The sequence below is a fragment of the Papilio machaon genome, chromosome 3, assembly GCF_912999745.1.
Source record: "Papilio machaon chromosome 3, ilPapMach1.1, whole genome shotgun sequence".
Lineage (NCBI taxonomy): Eukaryota > Metazoa > Arthropoda > Insecta > Lepidoptera > Papilionidae > Papilio > Papilio machaon.
The window spans coordinates 9,936,473-9,953,922 of NC_059988.1; the positions used below are offsets into that span (position 1 = coordinate 9,936,473).

Here is a 17,450-nt window from a genome sequence, read left to right on the forward strand (position 1 = left end):
AATTACTATATATTGTACATTATTTTAAATTATGTTTTTGTAAAATATATAGAGTATATAGAGGTAATAAATAGTCTTCTAGTTAAACTAATTTCGGTTCATAAGAAAACAATAAAAAGACACCAAAATGTTTAAAACAATTTAATAATAATATGACGTCATATTCAGAGGTACATAATTTGTACAAACGCAATATAAAAGTCACAATCATAACACAAAATTATCATCATTTTCAAAATAGTTTACACAGAAAGTTAAAGAAATGTTGTCCAGCTGAATTGCGACAATGCAGTAAAAAAATAGATTATAAAATGTCACTTAATCATTTGAATTGTCACTGTCCTCATCATCATTATCTGATGATTTCTTTTCATCAACTTTATCTATTACGTTTTGTTTTTTCTTATCTTTCTTCGGCTTCTGCTGCAGCTGGAACTTGGACACGTGCACCTTCTTGCCTCCGACTCGGACCTCTTCGGCCATTTTGATGGCGCGCTCCACCGCCTCAGGTTCGTCCAATTCCACGAACGCCGTCGCTGTAGAAATCACATATAATGGTGAGCTATATCGAAACATATTGATATATTTTGTACTCGACCGAGGCACTGCCATGCCCAATATCTAAGGTTTCCTTTTAAAACCTAAGTATTGAAACTCAATGTGAATCTGTTGGAATATTTTTAGCAACAATCACAAAACTTATATAGAAACAAAGCAAATAATTTTAGTTGTTTTCAGAGGTTTTAACCTTTACGTAGATTTTAGCAATGTAGAATCTAAAAACCTTTTATATGTAATTAAAAAAAAATCTTACACATTGATTTCTTTGCCTTGATAATATGTCTGATTCTTCGTATACGTCCCACATTACTGAACATGGTGCTTATGATCTGTTCGGAGAGTGGGCCATAAGTGCGCACCACCGCAGTTGTCTCTGTCGCAGGGAATGGTCGCAACACCCTGATGGTGGAGCCTTCGAAAGACGAGTTGTCTTCTTCCAATGCCTGTAATAATAAGAAATGTAATATTAATGTATATAAGTTTTATGTTATTTGATATTGAAGTGTTTTTCATACATATTGAATGAAGCCTACTGCTTTCTCACAGCTTCCAATTCAAAAATGTTTTTTTGATATATTACCTTTGTAGCATCAGCTGCATTGTCAAAATAAACTGTTGTGTTGAAAACTGGCTTGGTACTCTCAGACGGGTATATGTGAGCAATACTGAAAGTAAATAGTTTTGAATGTTAGATTATTATTTTACAAATTTTTTTATAAGTAGTAATTTTAGAAAGTATTTATATATTATACTTGCACTTGTTGAAATTTAAAAAACTAGGAAAAATTCAAATAAATTTAGATCTTGTCTTGTAGAACCTCAATGCTAACATGTAATAATATAAAGGTTAGAACAATTACAACATACCCAACTCTACGTACAGTTCCGCACTGTGCAAAATGTTCAGCTAACAATTTCTTATAGCTTAAAATTATACTCAAAGGTAAGTTTTCTACATTTACAGGATGCAAGCCTTTATCAGGGTCATCTTTTCCTTTCTTTCCTTTGTTCCATCTTTTTTTCTGCCATATCTCTTTCTGTTTACTTCCTTCAATTTCAGCTTCAACCTCTGCTGCTGGTTGCTTGTCTTTCTTTTTCTTAATTTTGTTTTTCTTTTGTTTCTTTTTGTCAACTACAGTCATTTCATCAAGGAGGTTTGATAAGGTGTGTGTGTTATCTCCAATACTAAGGTTTTCAAGATCTTCTGCAATGACCTCAGGTTTGTTTTCATTTATTTTGGACTCATCTTGGTCAATTTCAGTTTCATTATTTTGTGCACTTTTGAGGTGTTTTCTTTTCTTAGACTTTTTCGTTTCAACTGATGGTTTGATATCAGTTGTGCTTGTACCAACATTTGCTTCGATTTCTTTATTTTGCTTCATTATTTTTTTGTTTTCATTTGTTTCCTGAGTTTTATTTATTAGATTTATATTTACATTATTGCTATCACCTAATTCTTTACCTTTGAAGTTTTTCTTTATTTTTTTGTTTACTTTCCTTTTTGTAGGATCACTATCTTCATTATCTAATTTTTCTGATATGTTCCTTTTCAAGTTCGTAGTTTGATGTGAGTTTGAAATTGATGGAATATTTTTCTTATTTATTTCAACATCATTTTCTACTCCCTCTCCAGTCTTTTTATTCTTTTTTTGTTTTTTAGGGTTATTTTGATTATTAATTATACTTTGTTTATGATTACCTGTCATATCTGACTTAGTTTTTTTAACAACAACCTCTTCCTTGTCATCCAGCATAAAACTAACAGACTTGTTTCTTTTTTTGGGTTTTATTTCACCCATGTCTGTATTAATGACACTCTCCGAATTATTATAGACTTGTGCTGATTTCACTTTGTCTTTTTTTCTAGCCTTTTTATTTGAAACATTGTTCATGGGTTGGTTCTCGTCTGTATTCATTTCAACTTCTGTGTTAGGTGTTACTAAATTTGATTTCATTTTTTTTCTTTTTGATTTCCCAAGTTTGTCCTCTGTATTTATTAATTTAACATTAGTTTCGGCGGCACTTTTATACAAATGTACAAAATCCATAATTAACTAAGTTAGTTGAACAAATTTAAATACAACTAAAGACCTATAAGAAAATATTACTAGAACTAATAATATCTTTAATGAAAAACAATGTGGTGTGGTGCAAAACCACATGTGACAATGTTTGACAATCAAATATGACAGCTTTTACAGAGAAATTGTGCCACATGACATTGACATTTAGCAATGTTGTGTGTCTTAAAAAGCATTTACCTAAATGGAAGGTATAAAAATAAATTGAATTGTTTAATGTATTAAAAACGATTAAGAAGTAACTTTTGAAAATCTGAAAAAATGACAGATTTTCTTGGAACCCAAATGACTAATTCCTTTTACTCCAAGCACTTTATTTGGATGTTTGCAATATCTATGAAAAAGTGTCAAATATTTTTGATTTTTGGCATCTAATATATTTCTATCTTGCAACACCACACTACTATTGCGTTAATTAATGGCGGTAGCGCTTGCGTGATGCCGGTTGCATGTTATTATTACTTCTGAATTGGCGTCTTTTATTGAAAGTTAGTGCCTCGGTTGTTTTCAGCATCTAATAATCTTGCTGGTGAGTGAAGTGTTTATAAGTAAAAGTGTTATTGTCTTACAGTGTTAGGGAGTTGCCTAAAATGACCTTTGTGGTGTACGGTTTCGTGAATTTTCCACTCTAAACGCCATGCTTCATGGCGCGTTAGTTCCTTGTAAATGTAGGTACCGTTATACGTGCACCATGTTTGCCTAAATAAATTCAGCTAATGGCATAGTTTGATGATTTTTACATTTTACGCGCCAATTTAAGACTTTGTCTTTTGATAATATCGGCGCCAAATCGATGTCCGATACGACACATATACCTGTATAACTTCAGTAGCTATAGCGCATGGCGGGAAATGCGTCGATGGCGGAGCGTCTGTTGTAACTTTCATGTTATTTTATGTTTTTGCAGTGAAACGTAAAAATGGTTGCACAGAAGAGAGGTCGTGGCGCGAAAGCTCAAGCCGCGAAAGCTAAGGCGGCAACCCAAGCGGAGGAAGTTCCTCAGCCTGAGGTGGAGTCGATGGAAGGGACTGAAGAGAATAACGGACAAACAGAGTCAGCGGAACAGGGCGACGAAGGCCCCGTGAATGAGGAGACCCAAGAAACAGAAGAAAATGACCAGAGCCAGGAGAACGCGGAAAACGAGTCCAAATCCGAAGAACAGAAGGAAGAAAAAGTAGAATCTGGTAAACTGTTGGTCGAGAACCTGCCATCAAGCTTTCTTTTTGATTATCAAGAGAAACTAAAAGAGTTATTCTCGAAGCATGGAGAAGTTATCAGTGTAAAGTAAGTATTTATGTTAGTTGATTAATATTTATACAAGGAAATATTATTTGTTAACATTCAAATATCAGTCCCAGTTTTTCTTGTTGATTTAATAATTTGTTAAAGACAAATACTTTGATAATGAATTGTAAGCTAGTTATAAATTACCGCTGGTGTTCCATTGTGCAAATTAACTTGGAGCTCCACAGTATGAACAGAGTATTAACAAGAGAAATTTTGTTTGTTTTTAGACGTGGTCCAATCATTGTTACTGAACTGACCACAACTCCGACATTATCGGCTATAGTCGAATTCAAAAACAAAGAATCTATGGAGAAGGTAAACAAAAGCTTATTAACTTTATTTTATAATTATAAAGAGACTAGCTAGTTAATTTAGAATAATGCAGCGTCTTCTTTGAGACACCAAAGGGACGCAATAAAATTAATGAAAAGATTTTTTCCAAATTTCCTTTAAAAGTTTTAAGTCCTCAAGTTACATATGACTATTTGAATGTTTCAAAATGGCTGGTCTTCTACTGCAATTAATGACTGTTTGGTCCCTCTCATGATTTTATGTTAATTTTCAAAATTTTATGGCATTTTTTATTTAATTGTAGCAGATCAGCTGATATATGTTTTTTATTTGTGGTGTTCTATGTTGTTTATATGTTTTTTTATCTGCTGTAGTAATTGTTATTATTTAAAATAATTTAATAAATCATTTTAAAAAATAAAAACTAAATTTCAAATTAAAAAGAATTCAATAATTTTATGTCAATATTTTTTTACAATTGGTATGAATTTGTGAAGGTTGTTTAGAGTATATATGCTAAAAAGTTGTGCCCTCATATTGAGATCAACCTTGTCTCTATTTTCAAATAAGTGTGTCAGTTTGTCACAGTTTTATACCAGTTGACCTTTAGCTGAGTTATGTCAGTTAACTTTATTGAATAATTGCATTTACCACAGCAGGTGAATGTCTTGAACTGTTTATCAAATACATTTGACATATTGATGTTGTCGGAGTTTTATAAAACTCTAATTTCGTACCATTTCTTGTAATATTTCTTGTAATTTTTAATTGAATCACACTTTGGATGTTTATTATATTAAATAAACAAAGGTAAGCTATAAAAATCACTTACCCTTATGAGAATAGAAAATATACGTATCATTTGTGAATATTAAAAAAGTTGAAAAAGTTTTGCAAAAAAATATTTAAATTCAAAATTCTCAAATTATTATCTTGTACCGTGAAATTAAATGTTTCAAGATAAAAATAACAAAGGTTTGCTTAGTGCAGGGGTTGCCAATGTTCTCGACATTTAAAATCATCATCATCAGCTCACTATATGTCCCCACCGAGAGGCTCGGAGCCTACCCCAAGTTAGGGGTGACGGCCATAGTCAACCGCGCTGACCAAGTGCGGGTTGACTTCACACATATCATTGAATTTCTTCTCAGATATGTGCAGGTTGCATCATGATGTTTTCCTTCACCGTAAGAACGTCGGATAAATGTACACATGTAAATCGAAAATCGTAAAACACATTGGTACATGGTGGGATTTGTACCTAGGACCTGCAGATTGCAAGTCAAGTGCTTAACCCCTGAGCCACCGACGCTTTTAAAATAACAACTTACACTTAACTTACCGACGACATTTAAAATAACAACTTATAAAAATAAACAAAATAAATATTAGAAAGATTATTATAAAATATCAAGTAATACAAAAAGTAATACTAGTTCCAAAGTAATATATGATTGTAGTGGATCTTTGCCTACCAATACAATGGATGCAACAACATTGGTGACCCGTGGCTATGAGTATGCGTTGTGTGTTGAGTGTGTGTACAATGGTGCGGCATGTGCAGGCGCTGTGCGAGGACGGCGCGGTGGTTGAGGGCAGCGCCATCTCCGTGGCGGCGGAGTCTCGCGGTGAGACTGCGGTACTTGTTGGTGTACCGTACGAGGCCAGCACCGATTACGTCCGTCTGCTGTTTGCACAGTGCGGTGATGTCTCACATATACATGAGTTCAGCAAGACTAAGTACAAAATATGTAAGTAATAATACTTTATATTCTAACTACTCGACTTACTCTACTTACTTTAAAAGACCGCTGTTGGTCATTTTTTTTAAAGAAAGTGGGTAATTTCTTTAGTCTCTATGTAAAAAAATGAATCCCTATATCCCTTGGTCACGTCATCACGCGTGAACAGCTGGACCGATTTCACTTTTTTTTGTTGTGTTATTGTCAGGAGGTTCTTATGACAGAAAAAATTAAGATGGATGGATGGATAAACGGATGGATAATGATGTTTGTTTGAAGGTATCTCCAGAAATGCTTAATGGATTTTATTATGAAATTTGGTCAATTTGGGAATAAAACAAGTCTGGAAGAACATATAGGCTACATATTAAGTTTTTTTTTTTTAATTCCGCGCAGACGAAGTCGTGGGCGACAGCTAGTTACTTATGAAATTACTATAGTAAGCTGCAAAGCAAGCTGCAAGCTGTATGAAATTATTTGAATTTCATACGTTTTTAGCTTGCTGGTTTTAAAGTGAACGTATATGTTGTTAGTGCGCGTGACCTTCTTTGAGAAGGAGGCTGCGGAAAAGGCACTGAAGCTGGACCGCGAGCTGCGCATCAATGGTTTCCTCGTCACCATCACTAAGTTCCGGGATGAGGAGGAGCAGAAGGCGCACGCTGCCAACTCCAACAAGGTAACTATCAATCTTTAAACAGTATTGAGGGGCTCGAGTTTTATTTAAATCAGGGATCCCCAAACTATTTTGGACAACACCCCCTTTTCCAAAATGAACCGTTACCTCAGACCCCCCATGGGCAAATTACCTACTTTTAAGATCAATTAATGTTTTTATTTTTTTCATTCTGACTTAGGTCAGTAGAAGAAGACAGAGTGAGAATTAGCAATGCTTTAAGTTCTATATCGACCCCTTTGGGAACCCCTATTTAAATTATAGGTTGACCAGGTCTTAACCATGCTGGTATAGTCAGGATTGATGATGTAGGTAGGGGTATAGGGAGGTAGTTATATTCCATAGTCCAAGTTATTTTGTTAAATATATAAACTCTTAGGTATTCAAATCTGAATAATAAACATAGTTTTCCTGTTAATTTTGATTGTGTTTTAGTAAATATTTATTGTTTATACCATGACTTGTTTTGCAATTAGTACTAAATATTGTTTTTACTTGAATTTCGTCAAATTATTTATTTCCAGGAGTTTACCTTATTGTGTAATATTATCAGTGGTACGCGATTTACTCCTCGTGCAATTAAAAAAATCTAGACTATCTAGAAAATATATCTAGCCTATAACACCTGGGGATAGTGTATTTCAATAGTGTTAGTAAATTTTCAAATTGTTAAAAAAAACTACTGAAGTTTCAGAGTTTATTTATTGCAAATTTTCTCTTTGTAATATAATTATGGTACTCGTGTTTCAGAACAAGCGGCAACACTCGCAGCAGGGGGCGCAGGGGGCGCGGGGGGCGGGCGGTGCGGCGGGTGCGGGGGGTGCGGGCGCGCCCACCAGCCCCAGCGCACGCACCAACAACTACCGCACGCGCGGCGCCAACAATAACTTCAACGCACGTGGCAACTTCAGGGGTATGGTGACGCACTAAAATACAATATTTAACCTTCCTCTGCATCTCCTCCTCCATCAAATCCACCTCCCTTTCCCATCCTTTCCTAAAATTAGGCCTTTCTTCTTATATATTTAACACACATTGACTTAAATATATATTCAGAATCAGGGATTTTTTCTGATTCTGAATATATATATACATATATAAGTCAATATCGCAAAAATGTCGCTTAAAACAAATAGCCTTTCACCCCACGATATTATTTAAACATTTCAAGTAGAATGTACGAGACTTAACAGAAACTTGGTACATTCTAAATTAAATGCCATATATATTTTGTGTGTACAGTTTATAATATTAATACTATATTGACAGGAGCGCGTGGACGCGGCTTCGGAGGCCGAGGTGGGGCGTTCCCACGCGGAGGCTTCGCCCCCGTTAATACGTACTTACCACCACAACCCTTCATGGGCCGTCCGGTAAGCTGCACTAATTTTCATTTAATTAGGAAAATAATTTGCATGAATAATTAATGAATTTAATGCACTATAAATGCGAAATAGTTAAATTTGTTTCTTGCACTATTAGTAATTTGTTTTTTTTTTTTTTACCTTTAATTCATACTCTGCTTATTATGAGTTAGAAATAAAAATGGCCTGCTTTATTATTTTAGAGCTGTCTATTTATAATCCATTATTATAATGGACTTTTTTTTATTTAACTTACATAGATTTTTTTTTCTTTACTTTAAAACTGTATTTTTTTGCTAGTTTTTTTTTTAATTTGAAACGCTTAACAATATATTAAATTGCATGTTTAATTTTAAATATAATTATCAGAAATGAATGCATAGAAAAATGTGCAAAGAAATGCAGTGGAATTGATGAAATAAGATGTCAATAATGTTTGTTGTGTTCTGCTCTCTTTGCCATTAATATGTTCTGTGCATTCTTTTCAGAGTTACCTGTAGACTATGTACATGCAGATATAGCAAAGGTAAAACAGGTGCAAGGGCCGACATACACGGACTGTTTCATATAATTAACTAGCTTTTACCCGCGACTCCGTCCGCGCGGAATAAAAAATAGATAACGGGGTAAAAATTATCCTATATCCGTTTCCTGGTTCTAAGCTACCTGCCCACCAATTTTCAGTCAAATCGATTCAGCCGTTCTTGAGTTATAAATAGTGTAACTAACACGACTTTCTTTTATATATATAGATGAGGGCAGATATATTTTTGATTGCAAACTACGCTTTGTGCGAACATCGACTGTTTGAAATTGTCCGTGTATGGCGGCCCTTATATACATTTTTATATTTAAAATGCTTTTTGCTCTTTTTTTTTAGTAAATGAAAGGTTAAAGGGAAAAGATAGAAATTGTTAATTATGTTTACTTTATTAGTAACTTTCACCATATAGTATTTTTTATTAAAGATTCGTTTTGTTTTTTAACTATTTAAATAAAATGGAGGCTGTCCAACGATTAAAATATAAAAGTCTCGTAGACATGTGTAGAACTGGTTTTATAAACAATTATAAATTTCATGGTCATCTTTGTCTATTTGATTAGTGGGTTACTTTTATTTTTTGTTGAAGTTTTGATTAACTAATTGATATAATAGGCATATGTATATATATAAACTAGCTGTCGCCGGCGACTCCGTTTGCGCGCAGTTAAAAAAAAACTTAATAGGGGTATGAAAAATAGATGTCCGATTCTCAGACCTGCTGAATATGCTCACAAAATTTCATGAGAATCGGGAAAGCCGTTTCGGAGGAGTACGGGAACGAAAACTGTGACACGAGAATTTTATATATTAGATGAATCCCTATATCCATTGGTTACGCCATCACACGTGAACAGCTGGACCGATTTCACTTTTTTTTTGTTATGTTTGTTATTGTCAGGAGAAGGTTCTTATGACAGAAAAAAATTTAAAAAAATTTAGTTGGATGTATAATGATGTTTGTTTGTAGGTATCTACAGTAAGGCTTAATGGATCTTAATGAAATTTGGTATAGATATAAAACATAGTCTGGAAGAACATATAGCCTACATATTAAGTTTTTTTTTAATTCCGCCCACACGAAGTCGCGATTTCATACCAGATCTGTATTGGTGTTCTGAACATACCTTCAAACAAATATCCATCCATCCATTTAAATATATTTATAATATTAGTAAGATTGGTTAGAACTTAGAATTTGTAAAATTTAGATTAATAAAATGGATTAAGGTAATATTAAATAACTAACCGTAAATTTCTAAGACACAAAATCTCCATTTAAAACATATTGTTATTTGTTTTGTTAAAGATGATGACAGAGATGACAATATGTTTTATATAAAGAATTAAATCTCGGAGAATAACGGTAGATGGTAATTTTTCAGGGCGGCTTCATGAACGACGGACAGCGGCCAAACAAACGGCTGCGGCAGATGTAACGCGGCCCGAGCTGGCCGCGTCTCGTACCCGTGTCGTGCCCGTGTCGTGCGCGTGACGTACGCCTTGTGTCGTGTGTGTGTGTGTGCGTCCTACAGACTACAGTGACATGTCGCAGTATCAGATAAATCTAGCTAATTGTATTTACTCTTAAGTACACCAGATAATGTAATTGTAAAACTTACAGTCTTTTGACATGTAATAAATATGTACTAACATTCAAATGTGCCTTTTATTGTTACTCCTATAACTTTTTTTGCTCTTGACCACGATTCCACCCGATGAAGTGATGTGGTCTAAAGATGGTACGCGATAGCTTTGTAAATGCCTATTCAATCTACTCTTGAAGGAAAAGGTCGTACTTGGACGGAAAAACTGACGCCGGCAACTTATTCCAATCCTTTGCAGTATCAATCACATGTTACAGTGTTCTTAGTGATGTAATCAAAGCATGTTTCTATAATTCTGTGCTCTGCTGATAAAAAAAAATTAAATGTCCCACATAAAATTTGTAAAATTTATGTATGTGAAAAAATGGCGCTTACAATATTGTCTTATGACATTTGGAAGGTATGAATCTTAAGAAAGAAATATAAGTGAAACATTTGCTTACACTTTTCATCTCGTGTTTGAATAAATTATGAGGCAAATGAACATCGATTAACGTTGCTGAGATTTTAGAAATTAACTTGTGCACGAAAGAATCGCTTGTCTATATGAATTAACTTCAGAGATGATTTGCCGCGCGAGCGAGCGATCTCTTTATTGAAGTTGATGAACGCTTACAGTCCGCACGTGTTATCTTTTGTCTTCAGTTTAAATATTTAAAAAAATATGGATAAAGCGGCCATTGTTTTTTTAATTCTTCTCGTAATAGTATCTGTGGTGCATACTGGCCACCATAATGTGGGATATGCAAAAAAAGAATCTCATTTGAAATCGAACAAAAGCGCGCGAACGCGTAGTGATATTTTTGAAAATTTGTTCATTGTTTATGATCCCACTTTTTTGTCGTTGGTTTGGCCAAAGATAATAAACGGAGTGCATGTGAATGTTGACCACGGGTGTTGGGATCATTTGAGCGCGTTTTACAAAGCGCTGGTAGAAGGTCGGGCTTGGGCGTACAACAGTAAGTAAAAATATATATATTCCATATTCATATACGTAATATTGAATTAATATTTATAAAAAGTTATTTGTTTATTATTACTTTATATAAGAATGTTTTGTAAAGTTTAGAAATATGCCGTATCTGATGATTCGGGATCTTGTGCTATCGTTGTCCTTCATTTTTTGCGTTTAAAAATACATTAAAAAAATTAATGATTTTTTTCTCCTTTATCAGTTTTATTACAACTACATATAATTAATCGCGTTATGATTATTGGATAAAATATATTTTTATAATAAACTTTGTGCGCCGACACTACGTGAGTTTGATAAAGCCATGGAGATGATGATGATGATGTATGCGTGTATACTCTTATGTGATCTCATTTCAATATTATCGACGGGCTAATTTTACGCGCAATCAACGACTAAAATTGCTCCTTGCCTACGAAATATGCGCTGTAAACTAAAGACAATACAGATTATATCGTTCCATTCGAATTCAACAATAAATCAGCTCTCGATTATTTACGTACGATCGATAACGACGAAAGTAATGAAAGCGAATTCATTTGAGTATTCATTCTTTTTTTTCTAGTATTACGTGTGGTTAGTTTTAACGAGTTATTTGTTTTTCTGTTTTTTTTTAATGATTGTTTTGGTACCGTCAAGACACAAATAGTCTAGCACTCTAGGGTATGGACTGCAAAATATAGGGTTGCTAGTTCGAATTCGTAATTTGTACTCAATTAGCCTTGTTGGTATGAATAATATTAGAGAGAATCTGTAAAGATTTTTTCCAAAACAATTTGTTATGTGTTATTTTTTTTTTATTTTAGCCGTGGATGCATCAGGAAGATACCATTCAGGTTTCTTTCAAGGAAACCGTCTATGGCTTGGATCTAAGGATGAATGTTTTCTGTTGGTAAGTTTCTAACGTACTTCCTTAAACCAAATTCAACAAAACCTAAGAATATTAGGTATAAGTATAAAAAAATGGTTCTATCTACCACCATCTTATTTTTTTGATGATATTTTTTCTAGATTTATTTTTAGGATCAGAAACATGTATCGTATGCGGAGCGCAATCGCGGCAATGGATTTGTCCGACGAGAAAGGGATTTCACTGATCGTAAGTTTATTACTTAGCGATAAGCTTGTGTTCAACTATCTATCTATCTATATATATAAAAATGAATTGCTGTTCGTTAGTCTCACTAAAACTCGAGAAGGCCTGAACGGATTTATCTTATCTTAGTCTTGAAATGTTCGTGGAGGTCTAGGGAAGGTTTAAAAGGCGAGAAAAAATTCATACCGCTATTAAGTGTTTTTTTTCCTGCGCGCGGACGGAGTCGCGGGCGACAGCTAGTACAATATGTACTATAAACAATATATATTTTTTTCAATAGATTCTCCTGGGTGGCCGAGCTATGATGGAAAGGGAGCATTGGCACAAATCACATTCTCTGAGGACGTACCCTCTCACAGACTTGCATACGTGGCTGTGCAAATATCTCTCAATATTACTAAGTTTAAAGTACCAAAGGTAGTGGCATTATTTCTCTGTACTGTTTAGGAAATCTATGCTAGCTAAGCTAAAGTCATCTTTCCTTTTACAGCTATACGATATAGTTCTTGGTTTATGTCTGCCTCGATCATGTGCGCCCGAGGACGTGGAATCTCTCGTTAAATTCTCAATAATGATCAACGATAATTTAAAATCAAACGGGACAATACCCAGGTCTATTAAAATTACGTCACTGAGACATATCGAAGAGTATTACGAAGTTAAATATGACACTGGAGCTGTTCTTGTTATACTTGTAACAATAATATTACTAGCATTAGCTATTATAGCAACTATTGTCGATTATGGTTTTATAAATTGTATAAAAAACAAAACAGGAATGTTGACTATAGATAAAAATAAATACGATCTTAATAAAGAGAGATATGACGAACAAATTCGTAAACAGTGTGAACTAGTTAAAGTGTTTGTTGATTTAAAAAGAGAGAAATCGACAAATAACAAAGAAAATGTTAATTTTAATAAAGATATGTTCAAAACAATGAATACAGAAGCAATGAAGAAATTAGTTAAAGGAAGAGACGCTTCAATACTTACGCTAGACGTAATGGCAACAGAGAGACAGATGGCGAGTTGCAAGCGATGTGGGAAGTACAGGAAACAAAATGAACCACCAAAGCATATGGCCACTTTGCCCGCATGTCCCAGACAATACAAAACATGCGCCAGTCTAACTAACACGGAGTACAGAAAAAGAAACAGTCTCTTTTTAAATTTACTTCTAAGTTTCTCTTTGAAACATAACTGTAAAAGAATTTTCAATACAACAATGGCTAATCAAGATCTAGCTGTAGTGCATTTGTTAAGGATTTTTTCTACATTTTGGATAATATTTATTCACGTGTCTTTATTAGTTAACTATCTTACAGGTAAGTAACAAATTAACTTAGAACTAGGAAAATTTTATTATGTACTAACTTAATTAATAGTCTTCCATACTATGAATAAACCACTGGAAAGCTTCTAAGCCAAATATATTTTTTTTTTTTAACACCTAAATTCTGCGATTGGGTCCAACCGTTCATACGTGATGCCATGAAACAGGGGTTCATTTTCATATTAAACCTACTGGTATATGTTGCAGAGAATATAAATGATGCAAGTGAATGGATGGGGAGTTATTCTATCTTGACAACGGGAACTTTGGCCTTTGATACCTTAATATTCGTAAGGTGAGTTAGCTGGAGTATAATACTACACACGAAAATAATCCCTCATTTGTAGTGTTGACCTTAAATTGATTTTCAGTGGCACATTTAGCGCACATCACTTCTTCTACCTGTCTAGTCGGTATACTCTCCGTGAGCTGGTCAGCTGCGGCGGTCATTGCGGGAAATTCTTTCAATTTGTCTGCTTCGTTACCAATAGAGCTGTCAGGTGTGTCTCTAGTTTTATTTACCACACTTATAAAGTTTATCTTTGGGTGCTGTTATTGCTTTTTTTTTATATCATATGGTGGCAAACGAGCACACGGCCACCTGGATTCGCCGCAATAGCGAGGCGACCGTTGCCCATAGACATCCGCAAATGCAGATGCGTCGCCTACCTTTAATTAACGGAGGAGGGGACGCACAGATAGAGGATATTTCTCCTTCCTATACGTCCCCTCTTCCACTAAATCCACTTCCCCTTCCCATCCTTTCCTAATAAGATAAGGGTGGGAAGGGAAAGAGGACTAAAATTAGGCCTCCGGTACCACACTCATCAGACGAAACGCGGAATTGCTTCCACTTCACGGCTGTCTTCTGTGTGGTTGTTTTTTTATACGAAGGTTTTGTTTTATCATCAGATTACTACCTCCATATGCGTATACAATATTTTTAACGGCGGTCTTGTCCCGAGTGTCACGTGACACACAAGCTGTTACGTTCCCTGAGCAGGATCACAACTGCGATGTGTATTGGTGGAGAAATCTTTTGTACATCACTTTATTCTATCCACAAGAGGAACAGGTATGATAATTTACTAATCATCTTATCATTTTCCTGCTTTAGGGATTGTGTACAGCTTCTCGTTTTCTAGATCTAAAATGTATAGTTTCAGTAACCCTTTTCTAATACTTACCATGTTATCGTATCTAACATTAGAATGTTATATTAAATTGTACGATCTTAAGTCCCAACTCAGATTTATTAATTGGACACTAAAGATCCCTTTGGAGTGAATTATACTATGAAGACCTTTTAACGACTCGTAGTGCGTCTTTTTCTTCAGAGTAGTGTTTTTGTGCGCAGTAGTTATTATTGATCTCCAGTGAAGGTGTGATGATTGGTATGGTCATTGCAGTGTATGCAGATATCTTGGTACTTGTGTACTGAGACGTGGCTGCACGCGTGCGGCGCGCTGTTGTGCGTGTTGCTGCTGCGGCGGCGGCGCGGCGCTCTGCTGCTGCTGAACGTTGTGCTGCTGGCGGCTGTCGGTTATGACGTCTTTACAGCATTCGCTGATTACCACAGGCGGTGAGGTTTATGTGTTAACTAGTGCTGATTCAGTCAACAATAAAAAAAATCGTATTTATATTTTTTAAATTTTGAATAAGGGGCAATTTGCAAATTGACAACTTTATAGGAGAGACTTTTAAAGTTTCAACCATATAGGAAAATATGCCGCATAAATCTTTTTAAATGTGTATTTTGTTTGGTGCATGTTGTTAACTAAGCTAAGGCCTACGGCCTACGGCTCTGGTCCAGTTTAGAAGTGCAGGAGAGGGCGGGATAACGCCGCCCATGAAAATAAAACATGGTCAACATATTTCAGGTATACTAACGTGTTTGATGCATATCACTACATGATGAACCGGCCCGCGAGCCGCGCGGCGCCGTACCTGGTGGGTGTGCTGGCAGGCTGGATGATACACAAGGCTGACGGCAGGATACCCGTCTCCAGGGTTTGTTCAAAAAATAATTACACGTTCAAAATTCGGATTTTTGTAAATCTAATTCGGACTTTTACAAATACAACTCCTTTGTCTTGCAATTAGGGGTTGTATAAAAAAAATCATCACAATACAATTTTAATGATTTTTTTAATTACATGTCATAAAAGTTATACACTCGATCTTATGATAACTAAATCTTAATAAAATGAACTAATTCATTTGATTTGCAGAAAAAAAATATTGACGGCGTTGGAATTGGCATATCGTGGACAAGCGTAATACCAATCCCATTTAGTATATCTAAGGGTTTGACTTCTAGATGACTCGTAGTTGCCTTTGGGGTGCGTCTGTGAGCGCGCTGGTGACGTCAGTGGTGACGTCACAGAGCGTGCGTCACTGGGCGTGCGCGTGGCTGCACGTGGCGTGGCCGCTCGCACTGCTCTGGCCCGCGCTCGTCTGCTCCACGGACCATGCCGGTCATTATATCTTACTAATATTATAAACTAGCTTTTACCAGCGACTTCGTCCGCGAGGAATAAAAAAAAATGCACACAAGATAAAAAAGTTCCTATGTCCGTCTCCTAGTTCTAAGCTACCTCCCCATCAATTTTTAGCTAAATCAGTTCGACCGATCTTGAGTTATAAATAGTGTAACTAACACGACTTTCTTTTATATATATAGATAGATGTGAATGTTTAGATGGATGGAAGTTTGGTTGAAGGTATCTCCAAAACCGCTCAAGATTTCGGAGAAATTTGGCATAGATGTAGATAATAGTCCGAACACATAGGGTGTTTTTATGTTTTTTTTGTACTTCCGCGCGAACTGAGTCGCGGGTGACAGCTAGTCTTACATTAATATTCCTTATACTCAGTTGAACTACGATTAGATGACAATATTGAGCTTTTTAAAAGATATTTTTCAAAAGCGATTCGTCGAAGAAATTCCAAATATGTCGATAAATGTCTTGAAGTATGCTAATGATGCAATGAATGAAAAGGGATCTACAAGAACAGCTTAAGAAACTCTTTATTTTGTTTGTTTTGTTAAAACTGTTGTATTTGTAGCTTTTAGTCGTGTTGTGGTATCAAACTGGGGTGTGGCGGCGCTGAGCCGGTTGAGTTACTGCTTGTTGTTGGTGCACGGCGCCGCCGCGCGCTGGTTGCTGCTGCGAGCAGCTCCCGCGCTCTGTAACCACGCTGCTTGTGTTGTAAGTGGTACCTTACACAGTTGTAACCTTACAACAGTGGTAGTGACAATAGCTCCTAGTTCTAATTGAGGTGCATTTGGACCAGTGGTCGTACTTCGCTGGCACTCTGCTGCTGTCGATGGCGGGTGCGTTAGTCCTGGCGCTGCTGCTGGAGTTGCCGGCCTGCTGCTTGCTGCGCCGCATCTGTGACTACGCTTACTCATGATCTCACCTTTGTTTATTAGCACTTATTATATGTGAAGTACAATAAAGTTTTTAAATACTGTTCAGTCTTATTTTTTCTTTAACATAGAATTATTTTATAAGAGCGTCGGTGGCTTAGGGGTTAAGCACTTGACGTTGTAATCTGCAGGTCCTAAATTCGATTTTGATTTTCTAATTTCATGTATCTTCTTTGAATTTAAGAAATTGAAAGACATATTTCGGAAGTCAATCAATCCACACTTGGCCAGCGAGCTTGACTATGGCCTAGTCACCCCTAAATTAGGAAATCAGGGTCATATGGTTCAGAGCCCCTTATTGGGGACGTATAGTGAGCTGTGATACGTATAGTTTATAAGCGAAAAGTTAAATAAAAGACCACATTTGAATTTATTGTACGATTGGTTACTATTCAATAGATAAAAATTTACGTCTGTGATTCGTAAATAAAAACAATTTTTTTCTTCTTTAATTAAATTTTATTA

At 35.5% G+C, this 17,450-nt stretch overlaps 3 protein-coding genes across 3 annotated transcripts; 2 read left to right on the forward strand and 1 right to left on the reverse strand.

Moving 5' to 3' along the window:
• Positions 1-164: 164 nt before the first annotated feature.
• On the reverse strand, positions 165-2,731 carry LOC106708142 (homeobox protein 3). The gene is made up of 4 exons (XM_014499621.2): positions 1,429-2,731; positions 1,142-1,226; positions 815-1,004; positions 165-536 (listed from the first exon to the last, which is right to left on the reverse strand). The coding sequence occupies exons 1-4, from the start codon at positions 2,607-2,609 to the stop codon at positions 319-321; spliced, it is 1,674 nt and encodes a 557-aa protein (XP_014355107.2). The 5' UTR covers positions 2,610-2,731; the 3' UTR covers positions 165-318.
• A 326-nt stretch (positions 2,732-3,057) lies between these two features.
• On the forward strand, positions 3,058-10,183 carry LOC106708004. The gene is made up of 8 exons (XM_045686373.1): positions 3,058-3,171; positions 3,550-3,926; positions 4,157-4,244; positions 5,785-5,971; positions 6,496-6,638; positions 7,386-7,548; positions 7,905-8,008; positions 9,926-10,183. The coding sequence occupies exons 2-8, from the start codon at positions 3,562-3,564 to the stop codon at positions 9,977-9,979; spliced, it is 1,104 nt and encodes a 367-aa protein (XP_045542329.1). The 5' UTR covers positions 3,058-3,171; positions 3,550-3,561; the 3' UTR covers positions 9,980-10,183.
• A 628-nt stretch (positions 10,184-10,811) lies between these two features.
• On the forward strand, positions 10,812-16,969 carry LOC106708015 (nose resistant to fluoxetine protein 6-like). The gene is made up of 13 exons (XM_045686657.1): positions 10,812-11,106; positions 11,927-12,012; positions 12,144-12,219; positions 12,497-12,561; positions 12,707-13,544; positions 13,760-13,847; positions 13,924-14,052; positions 14,465-14,627; positions 14,962-15,134; positions 15,433-15,562; positions 15,873-16,029; positions 16,622-16,764; positions 16,850-16,969. The coding sequence occupies exons 1-13, from the start codon at positions 10,812-10,814 to the stop codon at positions 16,967-16,969; spliced, it is 2,463 nt and encodes an 820-aa protein (XP_045542613.1).
• The last annotated feature ends 481 nt before the right edge of the window (positions 16,970-17,450 follow it).

Bases quoted from the DNA above. Each gene is read 5' to 3' on its own strand.
- LOC106708142 (XM_014499621.2), bottom strand. From the start codon at position 2,609: ATGGATTTTGTACATTTGTATAAAAGTGCCGCCGAAACTAATGTTAAA. The intron at 1,005-1,141 runs GTAATATATCAA...TTATTATTACAG, and splicing joins ATGCAGCTGATGCTACAAAG to GCATTGGAAGAAGACAACTC. The intron at 537-814 runs GTAAGATTTTTT...TGATTTCTACAG, and splicing joins CAAGGCAAAGAAATCAATGT to CGACGGCGTTCGTGGAATTG.
- LOC106708004 (XM_045686373.1), top strand. From the start codon at position 3,562: ATGGTTGCACAGAAGAGAGGTCGTGGCGCGAAAGCTCAAGCCGCGAAA. The intron at 4,245-5,784 runs GTAAACAAAAGC...CGGCATGTGCAG, and splicing joins ACAAAGAATCTATGGAGAAG to GCGCTGTGCGAGGACGGCGC. The intron at 5,972-6,495 runs GTAAGTAATAAT...ATATGTTGTTAG, and splicing joins CAAGACTAAGTACAAAATAT to TGCGCGTGACCTTCTTTGAG.
- LOC106708015 (XM_045686657.1), top strand. From the start codon at position 10,812: ATGGATAAAGCGGCCATTGTTTTTTTAATTCTTCTCGTAATAGTATCT. The intron at 12,562-12,706 runs GTACCCTCTCAC...TTCCTTTTACAG, and splicing joins AAATCACATTCTCTGAGGAC to CTATACGATATAGTTCTTGG. The intron at 16,765-16,849 runs GTAAGTGGTACC...CATTTGGACCAG, and splicing joins GTAACCACGCTGCTTGTGTT to TGGTCGTACTTCGCTGGCAC.